The sequence below is a fragment of the Petromyzon marinus genome, chromosome 1, assembly GCF_048934315.1.
Source record: "Petromyzon marinus isolate PM22_M1 ecotype Great Lakes invasive population chromosome 1, UKy_Petmar_22M1.pri1.0, whole genome shotgun sequence".
NCBI classification, from domain to species: domain Eukaryota; kingdom Metazoa; phylum Chordata; class Hyperoartia; order Petromyzontiformes; family Petromyzontidae; genus Petromyzon; species Petromyzon marinus.
Window position 1 is genome coordinate 4,982,673 of NC_133667.1, and position 18,659 is coordinate 5,001,331.

The 18,659-nt window shown below is 47.6% G+C and overlaps 1 protein-coding gene across 1 annotated transcript in view; it reads right to left on the reverse strand.

Annotated features, from left to right (window-relative positions):
* LOC116941453 (uncharacterized) overlaps positions 1 to 18,659 on the reverse strand; it is a 176,782-nt gene that overhangs the window by 142,129 nt on the left and 15,994 nt on the right. Inside the window, exons 2-5 of the mRNA XM_076054086.1 lie at positions 16,760 to 16,970; positions 16,130 to 16,269; positions 13,779 to 13,835; positions 11,669 to 11,705 (exon numbers count right to left, since the gene is read on the reverse strand). Of these exons, the coding sequence (XP_075910201.1) occupies positions 11,669 to 11,705; positions 13,779 to 13,835; positions 16,130 to 16,269; positions 16,760 to 16,919 (394 nt within the window). The 5' untranslated portion in view covers positions 16,920 to 16,970. The remainder of the gene's footprint in view (positions 1 to 11,668; positions 11,706 to 13,778; positions 13,836 to 16,129; positions 16,270 to 16,759; positions 16,971 to 18,659) is intronic.

Sequence of the window (18,659 nt, forward strand, 5' to 3'; positions counted from 1 at the left end):
TTCAGGTGTGTTGGTTTGCATAAATTTATTTTTAAATGGCGCATTTATTTATTTATAAAAAAAACGTTAGCGTCACGCGCAGCGATTTGGCAGTTTACCCAGGACTAGTCCATCTATATTTTGAAAAGAGGAGGGGGGAGACGAAATTTTTTATAATGTAAGCTGTCTGAAAGCCACTGTAAGCGTGAACAATCAATTAAGAACTGAAATGGTTTATCAAATCTTTCCAATGATTGCTAAGATAGAATCCATCTTCTCGGTTGAAATTGTCTCTGTGCTTGTATATGTGGATAGCCTCATGAACGAATCTCTCATGGAAGCCAGATGGCTTACAAAGAACCTCTGTCTTGGAAAAGTCAATGGCATGTGAGCCTACTGAATTAGAACAATGATCTGCTACGGCCGAGGTGTTGGTCCTACCGTGTTTAAGGTCTGCTTTGTGTTCACGAATGCGGTCCGAGACATGGCGTTTGGTTTCTCCAATGTAACTACTTTATGTAATACATCAAATCCGTGATCTGGTTCCGTCTGTAAAAGATGTGATTCCGGACATACAATACCCTGGTGTCTACAAACTAAGTTGCCTCTATGGTAGTAGTTACATTGGAGAAACCAAACGCCATGTCTCGGACCGCATTCGTGAACACAAAGCAGACCTTAAACATGGTAGGACCAACACCTCGGCCGTAGCAGATCATTGTTCTAATTCAGTAGGCTCACATGCCATTGACTTTTCCAAGACAGAGGTTCTTTGTAAGCCATCTGGCTTCCATGAGAGATTCGTTCATGAGGCTATCCACATATACAAGCACAGAGACAATTTCAACCGAGAAGATGGATTCTATCTTAGCAATCATTGGAAAGATTTGATAAACCATTTCAGTTCTTAATTGATTGTTCACGTTTACAGTGGCTTTCAGACAGCATACATTATAAAAAAATTCGTCTCCCCCCTCCTCTTTTCAAAATATAGATGGACTAGTCCTGGGTAAACTGCCAAATCGCTGCACGTGACGCTAACGTTTTTTATAAATAAATAAATGCGCCGTTTAAAAATAAATTTATGCAAACCAACACACCTGAAGATGACCGTTTGAGTTATGGTCGAAACGTCGTGAGAATTTTTATTGTTTTTATATATATTTTATTATTTTGTTGTTTCTCTTCAACGTGCCTTTACCGAAAAAACTAAGAATATGAATTACTGCAGTCACGAAAGCTTTAAAGCACGGGGGCAGTTACGACCACACCACTGAGGGGATTGTAATTGAGGGGATTGTTACTGAGGGGATTGTAACTGGACAGTTTGTAACTGAGGGGATTGTAACTGAGGCGAGTGTAACTGAGAGGAATGTGACTGAAGGGATTGTAACTGACCTCAGTGTAAATGACAGCAGTGTAACTCGTCTCTGTACTAGGCATTGTTGTACTGTAAGAGGAAGCGCGTTGCATCATAGTTCATTTATTTGGTATAGCCCTGTGAGCCATTCGGCTCTTGAATCGGGTGCAACCGCAACAAAAAAAACATCAACAAAAAAACATCTTAAAGTGACTATGTGACTGTGCAAACAGAAAATACAGGAAAAAAATATCAAAATATTCCTGAAATAGCACCATACACCAACGCTGTGGGCAAAAATCCCAGTGGGATGCAAGTCAAATAACAACAACAACCACAAGACAACTAAGATTAAGGCCATCAGTCAACTCCGTACTACAATAAACAAAAACATGGCCAAAACAAAAAAACTTTTAGAATTCACCAAAATAAAAGCCATAAATCCAATGTAACAGTGATCATAGGGAATGTGACCGAATTTTTTACAATAAACTACATAAATAAATTATAACACCAAAATCTAGAGCCATATTTTAGGCCCCTGAATAGCAGTGGCAGCTAGGGTTGTACAACTCCTCTAGAGCAGTTTTGAGTGAAGATCTCATAGGTAGTGATTCAAGTTGCAGTTTATTGGCAATAGCATTCCAGACCCTGGGGGCATCAATAGCAAAGGCCCTTCCTCCAGTTTTTGTACGGCAATAGGGAATGTGAAGCTGGTAAATTCGTTCTTTGAAACAGAGAGGAGATCCAGTAGGTAGTCTGCGGAATTTTTTGTAAGTACATCGTGAATAAATAAGATCTGGTGCACAAGCCGTCGAACATTAAGAGATGTTTTGACCCAATGTAGAGATCACAGTGGTGAGTCCTATATGGGCAGTTCAATGCAAATCTTAAGGCCGAGTGATAGATGGAATCAAGCTTCTTCAGTACAGTACTTGGGGCTGATTTATACACGATGTCACAGTAGTCAAGTAGAGGCAGTATGGTAGCTTTTATCAATTCCAAACGGAACATTGGGGGGAAGCAGTGCTTGTGTCGATACAGAAAACCAATTTTTATTTTTGCCTTTTTACCAATATAATCAATGTGATCTTCAAAACTAAGTTTTGAATCCAGGATGACCCCAAGATACTTATAGATCTTGACTTGCTCTATTTGATAATTATTCAAGGAATGTAATTGGGGAAAAATAACTTCCTGCTTTAGTCCCGGAGAGAAGCATAGCACCTTGGTCTTGGAGGTATTCAGGACTAGTTTAAGAGAAACTAGCTGATGTTGTAGTTTGTTGAAATCACCCTGGAGCTTAGCAATCACGTCATCCGGAGAGTGGCCAGCAGTAATCAGTATCGTGTCATCTGCAAAAAGATTTACCCTGGAATGATCCAGTTCAGTGCCCAAGTCATTGACATAAAGAGAGAACAAGAGGGGGCCGAGGATGGAACCCTGTGGAACTCCTTTTGTTATCTTAACACTGTTTGACCTCCAACCATCTGTGAATACAGTTTGGGTGCGAGAAAAGAGGTAATTTTTTAACCATTGTACTGTGTTCTCGGAAAAACCGAGGCAACTTAGTTTACTAAGCAGGGTGTTGTGGTCAACTGTATCAAAAGCTTTGGACAGGTCAAGAAAAAGACAGGCACAGTACTGCTTATTATAAAGGCTATTGTAAATTTGATTCAAAGAGTCTAATGCAGCAGATGTGGTGCTGTATTTTTTCCGGAACCCAGATTGTTTTAGATGTAGTAGATTGTTGATGGACAGGAAACTGCTAATTTGGTAGTTCAATAATTTTTCAAAAATTTTCATCAATGGGGACAAAATTGGGATAGGTCGGTAGTTATTGGGATCATCTTTAGGGTCCCCTTTGTGAAGTGGATGGACATAGGAATGTTTTCATTCTAGAGGAACTGATGCTTCTTTGATGGACAGGTTGAAAATATGGGCTATAGGTTTGTATATTATGTGACCAACAGTTAGTAGAGCAAAGACGGGAAAACTATCTGCTCCGGTAGAGGAGGACCCTTTGAGGTAGGACAGTTGTTTCAGAACATTACTTTCGTGGATTGGTTCGGAAACTAAATTCGTTTAATGTTTGGACAGGGGTGTAGGAATTTGCAGGAGCAGGGGTAACTCCCAATACATTATCAAAAAGATTACCAGCTTCAGAAAAATGAAGGTTAAAATTGTCAACTATTTTTTGGGGATCTGAAAAATATTCCCCATTTCGGTGAAGCTCAACGGGCAGATTTTCTGTTTTGGATGCCTTTTCGATAGATTTGATTGTTTTCTAAAAAATCCTGGCATTTCCATGTGATTCCAGGAGAGTGGAGGAAAAATAGGCATTTTTTGCATGCCGTATTTTTTTTACGCATCTATTCCTTAAAATCCTGTATTCTAGCCAGTCATTTTGTTGTATATGAGCCTTTTCCAAAATTGATATTAACAATAATATTTGCCGTTATATATCTATTTTTTTTAACAAACGAAAAAATCAATAAAACCCGTAAGCCAGGCACACGAAAAACCAGATGTCGGTCATAAACAGGCCATTAATAAATAAAGAAATAATAAAACTCTCGAGGCGAGGATGTTAGCAGCTATCTGCGAAGATCTCCAGATGAACAAGAGTTTGATGTGCCCTAAGGGAGGTCACGCAGAGGGAAGCCCTCCGCAAGCCAGAAACGAGGACGCCCACGGGTTAAACCGTATATTTTTTTCCTTTGTCATTAAAACAACGGTTCAAATTTAAAATGCAATAACAAGAATAAGCTAAAGTTAGCGGTCCTCGCGCTCACTCCAATCAAGACCAGGCCACCAGATACATCAGTGAATTATTATCCAATAATTAATTCGCTATCAAATGATTATCACCTTTAATACTTTTACTGTTAAAACAAAGCTTGGAGACAAAATACCGAGTCACATCAAAGGTTATCGAGAAGGAATGAGGCGAACGGGCAAACTTACGAAAGAGTTTAAACAATATCCCAAGTACTCCCGACCACCTTGTCTCTCCCGAAGAGCGCAAGAGAGGAATTTCACGCCAGGGCAAACAGATCGTTATCGCAGGAGCCATCTGTACACACACACACACACGAACTCACACACACAGACCCCGCCCCCCCCTTTTCCACTGCGCAGAGAGAATTGTCTTTGAATATAACGGTCAGCCGCATTTTCAAAGTCAGTGAAGTTAAGTCAAGAGTCAAGACAGATCAGCGAGTCAAGACGTCCACAGGACGAGCAGTCGCATGGAGCGGCTGGCTCCGAGCCTCGCTGAGTAGCGAGGATCGCTGAGTCGCGATGTATCAACAAAAGTGAGTCATACAGCAGTGGAGGAAACCTGCTGTCAGCGAACCAGCACGGGCGCGTTCGCGCACTTCAACAGAGAGAGCACGTGCGACTCAACTCACTCAACTGAAGAAAAAGCTTGGCCAGCCGCCAACAAAGTATCAGCGAATCAGCGCTGAGAGCGCTCGAGCATCTCCACAAAGAAAGCACGTGCAACGTGGCTCAACCAGCAGCGGAAAAGCACGAGCAGCCGCCAACAACTTCAGCAAACCAGTGACCAAGCGCGTGCGACTTGAGTCATACAGCAGTGGAGGAAACCTGCTGTCAGAGAGCCGCCAACAACTTCAACAGAGAGAGCACGTGCGACTCAACTCACTCAACTGAAGAAAAGCTTGGCCAGCAACGCCAAGCAAGAGCGTGCAACAGCTCAGCCAGCAGTGGAGAGAAACTGCTATCAGCGAACCAGCACGGGCGCGTTGGCGCATCTTCAAGGAGAAAGAGCGCGGCCAGCAACGCCAAGCAAGAGCGTGCAGCAGCTCATCCAGCAGTGGAGGAAACTGCTGTCAGCGAACCAGCACGGGCGCGTTCGCGCATCTTCAAGGAGAGGGAGCGCGCGCCACCAGCGTGCCATCAGCACCAGCATCAGCACCAGCGCGTGCCAACATTAACCACCAGCGTGCCACAGCGCGCAACTTCGCGTCACCAGGGCTGACAGGGCAGCGGTCCTGCACTCAACACCCATCGGCGCGACGACGGCGAGCGTCGTGCTGACTCATCCAGCCAGCGGTGGACAGAAACTGGCAGTCGTTCGTATGCCCCCCACACTCTCCCCCCCTCCTCACTCCCCCACCGCTACACAACGAACAAACATTTTTTTTGACAAGGAAATCAACCTAGGCGTTTGCTCAACGCAAGAAATCAACAACTCTCCCATTAAACATACAAGTCTCATGATAACTGCGTCAACTATTAGCTGATAACGAAAAACATCGCCACCCATTGAGTTACGTTGATGAGGCAATCAGAAGTATTTCAGTCGAACGCTTTAAATTCATAATCGTTATAAATCAATGAACGAACATCAACGTGGTACTGTGCTGACGATTTCAAGCATAATAACTTCGCATATCAAAATGTATTAAGGATTGGATACGAATCAAAGACCAAGTGCCGTGTTGTGTAACAATTCAAGTATACGAGTTTGCATATTATAAAGTTAAGGTTTGATAGAATAGTTCGCATGTTTTTAATCTCTCTCTTAACAACCAATCGATTGCGTTACGCGTCGGGAATTAACCAAAGGTGCCGCTATCGAGGTGAAACAACGCAATCATGATGGTATCATGTTAACGCTGTGTTGAAATTCCAAAATCCCGAGATTGAGTTTTCATATTATCCAAAAATTAAAGTTAGCTAGAAATAAAATTGATTAAAGCAGAAGGTTTGTGTGTGATTCTTCCCGAAATTCTGCATAATATTGTTCTGCGTATGAGATCTGAATCCTGGGGACCTATCATAAGCACACTATCACCACACATAATCCATAACACACGTAATTCGTAATGTTCAATCGGGAGTAATCGTATCCTTATCGATAATACGGAATTAAAGAGCAGAGTCGAATCGACTCTCTCATTCACGCTCACAACGCCTGCGTCACTGCATACGATTAATTGCGTTATTCCAATTCATAACACAATCCTCTTCACCGAGGCTCGACCTGATAATCCATAACGACCTGCATTATCATAACCACGCCCACTCGCATAAATTAATACGATTATCTCTCAAATCAGTATAATTTATGCGCATAATTACACTGATTAACATAATTTCGGATAAATTATGCAAATCTCAAATTTCATTTAATTTTCATTATTTTCATCAATTTTCATAACACCTATATATACAACAATTTACCAAATTACTTTTCTGAGCACATGCCCAAGCCTTGTCCCTAGTTTTCATGAGCTTTGTAATCAAAGGATCATACCATGGTGGGCGGTTGCCTTTAGTTTTAAATCTAACCAACGGAGCATGTTTGTTAAAAATTTGGAGAAACGTGTACCTGAAAGTCTCCCAAGCCGTAGTCAGGTTGGGGATATCACAGACCTTATCAATATCCGAGTGAAGCACATCATTTGTAAATGCCTGAGTGCTGAAGTGCCTCAAAGAGTGCTTCTCAACAATTTTAGGGGGGGCTTTGGGGCTGGCTGATGATCTCACACCAAAAATGAAGGAGTAATCACTAAGGTTATTACCCAGAACACCAGTCAGTGCGAAATTGTGAGGGGCATTTGTCAATAGGACGTCAAGCAGAGTTGACTGTCCCGGATTTTTTAGGTTGGGTCTTGTGGGGACATTTATTAATTGAAACAAGTTAAATTCATCTGTAAAATTTGTGGCCACGGCCGGCGGGTTTAGCCAATTCCAATTTAGATCACCCACTAAAATTATTTCACCTTTAGGGAGGCCCCCAAAAAGCTCTCTCAGTGCCGATGCAGCTTCAACATCCTTCCCACAAGGCGGTCTATAGCAGCACCCTACCAATATCTGCTGATTATTTGGGAGAGTTATTCTGAGAGCCAGACCTTCAAAGCAACATTTTTTAAACAAGGAGTGAGCTGGTGAACATGCAATAGTGTTACGAACATAGATGGCAATTCCACCTCCTTTAGATCCCCGGTCAAGCCGAAAAAGGTTGTAGTTTTCAATCGTAATCTGCAAGTCATTGACAGCAGGAGTGAGAAATGTTTCTGTTAGGCAAAAAATGTCCGGGTCAAGATTTGCCACTTCTAGTTTTAGTTGACTTAATTTAATCACAAGCCCTCTGATGTTGACATGTAGAACACCAACACCTTTCCTGCCAGAAAAATCTACAGAATTATACGAGCTCTTTTCATTTGGGCCAGGATGAAGCTCACTACCACCCAGAAATAAGAAAAGTAGAATTAACAGTTTGCATAAGTATTTTCTGTGAAAGGATGAAGAGCGGCGAACCTTTGACGAATAGCAGCAGCTCGCAGATGGTGTTATTTTTAAGAGCAGAATGAAGTTTGGAAGAAGTGCTGGTGAAGTAATAGGACAAAGATAGGGTTTAAAAGGATACAATGATGGAGTGTAGAAGTGTCTATGAGCTGTTTCATTTGCAGGTGTAGTGGCAAATCGAGCAACAAGTATTGACGCAAAATAACGAGGGTAGCCGTTTGTAGAGTTGAGTGTGGCACTAGATATGGCCGGGACGGACAGCAGAGGGACTACAACTGAACTCGCGTTGTGTGGTGTGCTGTGTATTTGTTTATTTGTACAGTATTTGTTGTTGCTGCGTGGATTGCTCTGTGGGTATTAAGTAATTTCGCAGGCACTTCAAGATGCGATGGAATGTTGGGTGCATCAAAAATACTCTTATATAAGTGTGTAATGAGAGTGCGCCACCTACTGGATGACTGGGGGGTTATTGAAAAAACATTGTTATACTGTCTCACATTCAATCAGTAAAGGAGATTCCATCTGGGTAAAAGGTGAATCGGCAGAGCTTGCGGGAAGCCTTGAGAACCCTCCAGAAGATTCGGAGAGGGGCGTGGCCAGAGGCAGGGCTTAGCCCCGCTGAGCTGGATATAAGCAGGGACAGCCCGGGGCTCGAGGTCGGTGGGTGAAGGAGCCTGGGTCTAAACATCGTCGCCGGCTACGCTAGCAACATCAGCCACATGGCGGGCTTCACCATCTGAGCCTCCGCTCACTTTCCGTCACCCTGTCAGCCAGTGGCGAGGCAGAGAGGGGGTGAGCGACACATGGCGCGAGGCAGCGTGAGCCATGTCCCGAGATAGAGGAAGAGAGAGAAGCTATCCGCGAAGGGACAGAAGAGACATGGCTATTCTGCTGCTTATAATAAAGTTCAACAAGAAGAAACCCGTGTCGGAGACGTTTATTACAGTGGTGTCAGAAGTGGCCTTTTTCTACATGGTGTTCTACGAGGAAGGTTATGTCAAAACACCAGAAAAAGAAGCAACCACCTGCGGTGTCCCCCGATGATGACGAGGCAGTGACCCAGGACCTACCAACCACGGGCAGAGAGTAGGGCAGCGTCCGCCATTTCACCGCTGCTGCGCGGCAAGCCACAAACCACCGCAGCACCTGCTGCATGAGACAGTGCTGATCGGATCCGACGCCTGCTGCACATGAAGGAGTTCGTGGCTACTGGGGGTGATTGGAGTGCCTTTACGTGGCGCTTCGAAACCGCTTACAGGTCGATCCACAGGTCGGAGGAGGAGGCGTTGGTCGCCCTGCTGACAGTGTTAGACGATGACGCGTTGGCGGTCTTCCGTTCGATCCCGCCGGAAAAGAAGAAAATGCTTAAAGAGGTCTACGCCGAGATGGCGGAGGTCTACAACCCACCGGATGACAGGAAACGGAAATTTTTGCACCGTAGGCGGGGGAGCTCCGAGTCGCCCCTCACCTACTGATACACTTTGATGGCGCTGGCGGTTGCCGCTTACCCTGATGTAAAACATGATGTCTTGGACTCACTGGGGATGGAACGGATGTTGGCATTGGCAAGGGACATGGGGGTTGTCCTGCCTACATAAGGACATGAGACGCAGACCTCTCGGTGGGCTGCGCGTTGCCTCAACGCACATGAGAATTTGAAACGGTGGGCGCAGATGGCCGCTTGGACAGGAGACCTGAGTCGTGACAGAGAACCCATCAGCTGGTGTCCATCCAAAGTGGTGCACATTCCCGAGGAAGTGCCTTCGAAGGGTGAGGTCGCAGCAGCGGTCCTTCCTTGGAACCAGCGTCGGCGGGATGGTCAGCGTCACCAGAGCTACTACCGACCACGATGGGACGACAACCTGGTGGACCAGAGGCCTCCCGTCACCTGCTTCAAGTGTAGCCGTGTGGGCCACCACGCCAAGGAGTGCCGAGCTCGTCCGTGTTCGCCGACCAAGTCGCCGACCGCATCTTCTGCTACCGTCTCGCCGTCTTCACATCCCTCCACGCAGCACCCGTGATGGTGGCCATGGATTCGGTGGAGGAACCAGTTCAGCCCGGCTCAGCTGCGGCGGACCCGGCCGTGCCACCACTTACCGACCCGCTTCTTACTGCTCCGGATGCTCCAACGTCGAATTTGACCCATGCCGACGGGCCGGCTAAACGGACACGCTCCAAGACGACACATTTCTCCTGAGCGACGCGTGTCTGCCTGTTCTTGCGTGTTGGGTTCCTAGTTCTTTTTATTCCCTTCCATTCCTATATTCATCGGGTTCAGTTCACCTCTTTGGCGCATCACATTCCTGTCCATTCCTACCAAAGCCGGGATGGCTAGTCTTTTCACCACGGGGGGGAGGGTGGGGGGGGGGGTGATGTAATGAGAGTGCGCCACCTACTGGATGACTGGGGGGTTATTGAAAAAACATTGTTATACTTTCTCACATCCAATCAGTAAAGGGGATTCCATCTGGGTAAAAGGGGAATAGGCAGAGCTAGCGGGAAGCCTTGAGAACCCTCCAGAAGGTTCCGAGAGGGGCATGGCCAGAGGCGGGGCTTAGCCCCGCCGAGCTGGATATAAGCAGGGACAGCCCAGGGCTCAAGGTCAGTGAGTGAAGGAGCCTGGGTCTGAACGTCGTCATTGCCGCCTACGCTACCACCATTAGCCACGTGGCGGGCTCCACATCTGAGCCTCCGCTCGCTCTCCGACACACTGTCAGCCAGCGGCGAGGCGGAGAGGGGGTGAGCGCCACGTGGCTAATGGTGGTAGTGTAGGCGGCAACGACGACGTTCAGACCCAGGCTCCTTTACTCCGGGATAGAGGGAGAGAGAGAAGTCATCCTCGAAAGGATGGAAGAGACGTGGCTATACTGCAACTTATAATAAAGTTCAGCAAGAAGAAACCCGTGTCGGAGACGTTTATTACAAGTGCACAACTTTATCTGTGATGAACGCTGCACTTTCCGTCGTTTTCATGCAGGGGGCGCTGCAAACCTACGCGCCCCCTGCATGAGTGACGGAGGCGCAGGGACAGACGTTCGATTACGTTGGAATCGATCTGCAGACGGCGGCCTTCTCGCACGGCCAGCTCTATGCCGCCTTATCTCAATCCCGCAATCCCAAGCAGATGAAAGTCTGCATCGAACCGAACCTCCAGCAAGGCCATCTACTTAACGATGAGAAAATTCACACGAAATGTCGTTTTCAATTAAGTCTTCCAGATGTAAAATGATATAAGCGTTAAATGAAGAAATAAAATTATCTAATACATAACATAATACAATTCAAAGATGTTTCATTTTAAAACTTCAAAACAGAGCATCGGGTGCTTGCCTGAATGCGTCGTTCGTGTGCAATTTTTTTGCGACTTTCCTGGCCGAAGGCCGTAAATCGTTGTGAGGGGCGCCACAGGTGCCCCCGAACAAACCCTAGTATTATATAATGATACTGGTGATGTTTAATTTCATCATTACCATAACCTTTTATAGACATAAACGGTGAGGATGGGGGCATTGGGGAGGGTGGGTAAAAATGTATTAACGCACTGCACGCATACAGCATGCACACCACACAGCATGCACACATCACACAGCACACACAGTACATACACCCGCACACAGCAGGCACACACCACGTGCACCACACACAGCCAAACACAGCGTGCACACCACAGACAACGCACACAACACACAGCACGCACACCACACACAGCACACTCACCACGCACATCACACTCACCACGCACATCAAACACAGGACACATCACACACAGGACGCACACCACACACAGCGTGTACATCACAAAATGCACACAATATGCACATCACACACAGCGTGCAGACCACACACAGCACGCGCACAGCACACGCACAACACACAGCACGCACACCACACTCAGAGCATGCACAGCATGCACACTGAGTGAGTGTTTACTGTGAAGTGAGCAGGGTGAAAGTTCACAGTGAGGTGTGCTGTGTGAGAGTTCACAGTGAGGTGTGCAGGGTGAGTGTTAATGGTGAGGTGCGGGCAGGGTGTGATGAGAATGCTCCACACCTCGTTTCTCCACCTCCACCTTCAGCTTCTCCCTCAGCTGCGCCACAGAACAAATAACACAGAGAGAGCAGAGTGAGAGAGACTCATGCACACTAGACAGAATGCATCACTACAGCAGTGACTCATGCACACTGACACAGACTGCATCACTACAGCAGTGACTCATGCACACTGACACAGACTGCATCACTACAGCAGTGACTCATGCACATTGACACAGACTGCATCACTACAGCAGTGACTCATGCACACTCACACAGAGTGCATCACTACAGCAGTGAAGCATGCACACTGACACAGAGTGCATCACTACAGCAGTGACTCATGCACACTGAGACAGAGAGCATCACTACAGCAGTGACTCATGCACACTGACACAGAGTGCATCACTACAGCAGTGACTCATGCACACTGACACAGAGTGCATCACTACAGTGACTCATGCACACTGACACAGAGTACATCACTACAGCAGTGACTCATGCACAATGAGACAGAGTGCATCACTACAGCAGTGACTCATGCACACTGAGACAGAGTGCATCACTACAGCAGTGACTCATGCACACTGAGACAGAGTGCATCACTACTACAGTGACTCATGCACACTGATACAGAGTACATCACTACAGCAGTGACTCGTGCACAATGAGACAGAGTGCATCACTACAGCAGTGACTCATGCACACTGAGACAGAGTGCATCACTACAGCAGTAACTCATGCACAATGAGACAGTGCATCACTACTACAGTGACTCATGCACAATGAGACAGAGTGCATTACTACAGCAGTGACTCATGCACCCTGACACAGAGTGCATCACTACAGCAGTGACTCATGCACAATGAGACAGAGTGCATCACTACAGCAGTGACTCATGCACACTGACACAGAGTGCATCACTAGAGCAGTGACTCATGCACACTGAGACAGAGTGCATCACTACAGCAGTGACTCATGCACACTGATACAGAGTACATCACTACAGCAGTGACTCATGCACAATGAGACAGAGTGCATCACTACAGCAGTGACTCATGCACCCTGACACAGAGTGCATCACTACAGCAGTGACTCATGCAAACTCACACAGAGTACAACACTACAGAAGTAACTCATGCACACTAGACAGAGTGCATCACTACAGCAGTGACTCATGCACACTAGCCAGAGTGCATCACTACAGCAGTAACTCATGCACACTCACACAGAGTGCATCACTATAGCAGTGACTCATGCAGACTCACAGAGTGCATCACTACAGCAGTGACTCATGCACACTGACACAGAGTGCATAACTACAGCAGTGACTCATGCACACTTAGACAGAGAGCATCACTACAGCAGTGACTCATGCACACTGACACAGAGTGCATAACTACAGCAGTGACTCATGCACACTAGCCAGAGTGCATCACTACAGCAGTAACTCATGCACACTCACACAGAGTGCATCACTACAGCAGTGACTCATGCACACTTAGACAGAGAGCATCACTACAGCAGTGACTCATGCACACTCACACAGAGTGCATCACTACAGCAGTAACTCATGCACACTCACACAGAGTGCATCACTACAGCAGTAACTCATGCACACTCACACAGAGTGCATCACTACAGCAGTGCCTCATGCACACTGACAGAGTGCATCACTACAGCAGTGACTCATGCACACTAACACAGAGTGCATCACTACAGCAGTGACTCATGCACACTCACACAGCGTGCATCACTACAGCAGTGACTCATGCACACTGAGACAGAGTTAATCACTACAGCAGTGACTCATGCACACTGACACAGAGTGCATCACTACAGCAGTGACTCATGCACACTGAGACAGAGTGCATCACTACAGCAGTGACTCATGCACACTGACACAGAGTGCATCACTAGAGCAGTGGCTGTAGTGATGCACTGACCTTCGTAGGTGCTTGCTCATGGCATTTACCTACTCAGGCTGGCCGTTATAAAATTGTCATCGTTACGAGCAGAGTGTATAACATGTTAAGTTTGTATTCATGTATTCTTTGAACGTTATGCACGTGCTAAATAAATGCATGTTGTAAACTGTGCACTCCCAGGTCCCCCTGGCTAGGCCTCACCTTCGGGATGAGCTCCTCCAACACCTTCTTATCCAGACTTGAGCTCGCCCCCTCCGTCTAGAAGCAGAGCAGAGATGAGTCACCCTGTGTCTTAGTGAGCCATGGGAGACAGAGATGAGTCACAGGGTGACTCACTAATCCATGGGAGACAGAGATGAGTCATCCTGTATCTCATTGATCTATAGGAGACACAGAGATGAGACTCAGGGTGACTCAATGGTCCATATGTCTAGCTCAGTGCTCTCTGCAAATCGTGAGTGCAGGATCTCTTAGTGAGACTGTGCGGCTGCAGCAGTCCCCATGAGAGGAGCCGCTCACTGTCGCTGTGACCTGGCTGCCCTCTCAGCCACACGGTGCTCTCCACGCCGCTCCCAGAGGACCCTGCAGGGGCTGCCCAGCCACCGTGCTTGGACTCTCGCCGGTTCCTATGGCGGGGAGACCGCGAGCGGTGCCACTGCCTGTGCCAGTGAGAGTGCGGCGAGGGCTGCGTGGTGATCGGGGCAGGGCCCTGCTACGCTGTGTGCAGGGCGCTGCAGGACTCTGCCAAGCGGTGCCAGACACGCTGCATCTTGAGATGCAGCGCTGCAGGATGCCGACTGTCACACAGTGTTTACCGAAAGAAAACGCTGTATGTTATTTTACCATTTCTACCCGGTCCGAGCATTTCACCATTTTGATAATGTTGAAGTTTCGTGCAAAACTAGCTACTACTGGCCAAGACTAATGAGAGAATATATTGAAATTGAAAGATAGCTATCGTCTTAGTGCTGCATGGAAGCGAATCAACAAATAATACATTATTTAAATGTATGCCTACAAACGGCAGCGTACTTCAATCGGGATTACCGTTGGTAGGGCTATTTTAATAAACAATAGAAAGGAAGGACACGTTAAAAGGGCCCGCATAATGCACATGCATAATGTACGTTGCCTCAGTAATCCCCTCCCCCCGCCCCACATTGTGCAAGACCGCAGAAGGGTGGTCAACACATCTACGCCTCTAAGGAACGAAACAGGAAGACTTCACAAATCTGGCTGTCGCCTGATGAAGCTAGTTGTAATTACTGGCGAAACGTCGTATTCAGTTAGTAAATATTGTGGCTTGGCTCTTCAATACACCAGTGTGTTGTACTAGTGACGAATTGGCATGCTCTGTTTACGTTACAACCCTTACTATTTGGCTGTGTTGGGTGGTGGCGGGTTTTAACGACACATTAATATATTTACGCAATCTTACCCAAAAACCTCTATTATGAAAGTAATCTCCCATCTAAACACAGTAAACACACAGATCTGCTGTCTGTGAGAATCTGGACAAAGTTACTCTACCCAGTCACATTGAGTGACTCAGAGTGGAGCATCTGGGATGTTCACAGCAGTCCCACCAACCATGTGGGGATCAGGTACAGCCCAGTAACCAGATTTGTATGATCACTGTGATGCTATGTAAACGTGAGTGTATCTGTAGACTTGTCTAACTACCCAATCATGGACAAACGTGCGTCTTGTAAATATCCAAGCATCAAAAGCAGCGCAGTACATTATCCTGCACCCATGTTATGCTTTATGTGCACTCACAAGTTATGATGAACAATTATAACAGTATACATTTTAATTCCTTAAACATTATATCTAAACTTGTATTTAATCTTATATATAAAAGGGAAATTTGTGATTATGTATGTCTGTTAAAAATGTTAAGCATACTTCCCGATATGCAACAAACTTGACATTCGGCATGTGGGTAGCTTCCAGACTGTACACAATGCAAAAAGTATAAAAATAGACTTATGTATTTTGGGGGGCATAGGGGGCGCAATAATGCATATATTTTGCACAAGTGAGCAGTGACGTCACATCTCTGTCACCCGCATGCGGCAGTGTTACGCTGTGTGCCTGCTGACGTTACGCATCCCCCCCCCCACCCTCCGCGCAGACCGTGTAATAATCCAAGACAACAATCCAAGTCCGGGAAGGAAATATATATAATTATTGACATCCATGAGTCAATCAATTGCACTGGTCGCAGTGCTATTCCCGTGAGCATTGTGCGTATGGAGAGACCCTCGCACCGCCTGCTCTGGTGCTGTCATCGTTGGTGTCTGGGCACAGCTCCCCCCCGTCCCCACCGACCCCTCCCCCCCAGCCCCACCGCCCCCACCGCCCGTCCCCACTGCCCCCACCCCCCGTCCTCACCGCCAACACCCCGCTGTCCCCACTGCCCCCACCCCGTCCCCCTCTCTCTCTACAAGAGCCACGTTGCCCCAAGGGGCTCTCCCCAGGAGCCATCGGCACAGCGGCCGCTGTCGCCTGGCCAGGAGCCCGCGGCACGGAGCGCGAGGCCTCCTCACCTTCCTGCGGATGCCGGCCGTGATGGAGACGAGGGTGAGAGTCTCCACCAGCCCCTTGGCCGGGTACCTGACGTTCTCCAGCACCGTGTGGTCCTCATATGAGGGCTGGTTTACCATGTCCGTCAGCAGGGAGATGGCTCCTGCAGCAGCAGAACATGCAGTACACACAGTATAAACAACACAGAGCAGCACACATCAGCAGCACAGAAGTGCGGGGGGGTCACGTGACTGGGTCAGGGGCGTGGTCAGTGACGCATGTCCTCTCCACTTCCTGCTGCGGTCGATCGCCACGCACGGACAGACGCCGGCACTGAGTGGCCACTCGGGGGCTGAGTGGCCACTCGGGGGCTGAGTGGCCACTCGGGGGCTGAGTGGCCACTCGGGGGCTGAGTGGCCACTCGGGGGCTGAGTGGCCACTCGGGGGCTGAGTGGCCACTCGGGGGCTGAGTGGCCACTCGGGGGCTGAGTGGCCACTCGGGGGCTGAGTGGCCACTCGGGGGCTGAGTGGCCACTCGGGGGCTGAGTGGCCACTCGGGGGCTGAGTGGCCACTCGTGACTCCACGCCTCGGCCCCAGTGCCCCTCATACCATGGGTGGTCAAACAGCCCGTGGTGAGACTCCTCCTCCTCACCCTGTGCGTTACAGATGATGTCCAGGTCCTGCTCAGTGGAGACCCTGGCCAGGGCGTAAAGAGCGGAGAGCTTGCAGGGAGCGTCGGGCACGTCCAAGTAGCAGGCCAGCACGTCCGCCGCCAGCTCCTGATGGAAGCACGACTTCAGCTCCGGCACCATGCTTAGGTTTCCCAGAGTTGATACCGCAAACCTCAGCGTGTTGCTGGATTCCTGCAACGAGTCACCACAGCGAGCATCAGGTTATTTCTACAGCTACACTAGACTGCTTGCATCATCAATGCGCATAATTAAATTAGAGAATCAAGCATAAGAACGAATAAGATGCACAGACGTAGTTCCTGATTAAACAACTTACGTGTTGATGCAATGTTCTGCCTCACGGCAGGTGTGGGGGTGTGTACACCAGAATTTCCTGTTTTGATGCTGAGTTTGGTCACGTGGCCAGGAAGTTACGATTTAAAATTGCCTCAGCCACACGGCAGGTTCTCAGCCATTACACAGAGTACAAAATTGTGGCACAAAGAGCGTCCCCGTGAACACATATGCAACTGTTCATTGTGGGACTTTCAGAAGCATTGTCTGTAAATTCGTTTATGTTCTTATAATACTGGGAATGCTGTTTTAATGTTAGAATGGCCGTTATAATGCTGTAAATGTCTTTATAATGCTGTTAATTTGTTATGATAAATATGATGCCTAGTTAACAACCAAGCCTGCCACTCGCCTTATTGTGAATGTTACTTGTAATTGAATAAGTCGAGTCACACTTGTACCCATGTAACCTTATTACGATCTTGAGAGCAAGCATGACGAAATATCTCATCCACAGTTCAGTGGTATGTGTAGTGCTGTACATTTAGGCTGCAGTATGGTGATTACAAGATGTGCCCTTATTTAACACAGTCGCTTATTCTCTTGTATAGCTGTTCACTACTAATGTGGGTGCCTGGTCCATCCAGGATCTATTGTTGAGTTTCATGTTATCTAAGACAATGTTATGATGCTGTAGTGTTCATTGTATTTATATTTCCAAGTATTAATAGATGCTGTATTTGTGCTGTGTTTTTCCATCAGTTTTACCTCGTTCAATGCATTAAATACGTTTGGAGTCGGATGTTCACCCTGGCTCTGAAGGTTTATTGAATGCGAGGTTATCTACACGGATAGTGGTGCAACGCAGCGCACAGCGAGCTCCTCACACTTGGAGCTCTCAAGCAGCAGGCTTCTCAGGCTTGGAGCTCTCAAGCAGCCAGCTCCTCACACTTGGAGCTCTCAAGCAGCCAGCTCTGCAGCAAGCAGCCAGCTCCTCACATTTGTGCTCTCAAGCAGCCAGCTCCTCAGGCTTGGAGCTCTCAAGCAGCCAGCTCTGCAGCAAGCAGACAGCTCCTCACACTTGGAGCTCTCAAGCAGACAGCTCCTCACACTTGGAGCTCTCAAGTAGCCAGCTCCTCAGGCTTGGAGCTCTCAAGCAACCAGCTCTGCAGCTATTCTACATTAAATTTGTGTTGCAAGCATTGCAGCATGGAAAGCCACAGTTCAGCAGGGAGAGATGCTGAAGCAAGTGATTTGAGCAATCCAGGACCTCCCATCCTGCCTCAAGAGGAGCAAGGGAGTTCAAGGCCCCAAAGAGAGGTCATGCTGACACAGCGGGTTTTGGAAAGCTATGATGCTGAGAAGCAAGACCTTGATGCTAGGATACAGAGGGCATGGGACTGGGTTGAAGCAGATATATCTGAAACTCAAAACGCCCCAGACACAGGTGGCCTCAATTCAGCGGGCCATACATCGAGAGGTGAGCAGTTCAAGCTACAAGCTACTGGCGAATAAATACATCTTCTTCTTGATGAAGGTGAAAACAGACGAGGGTATCGAGGGAGTACGCATGCAAGAGCACTTCCT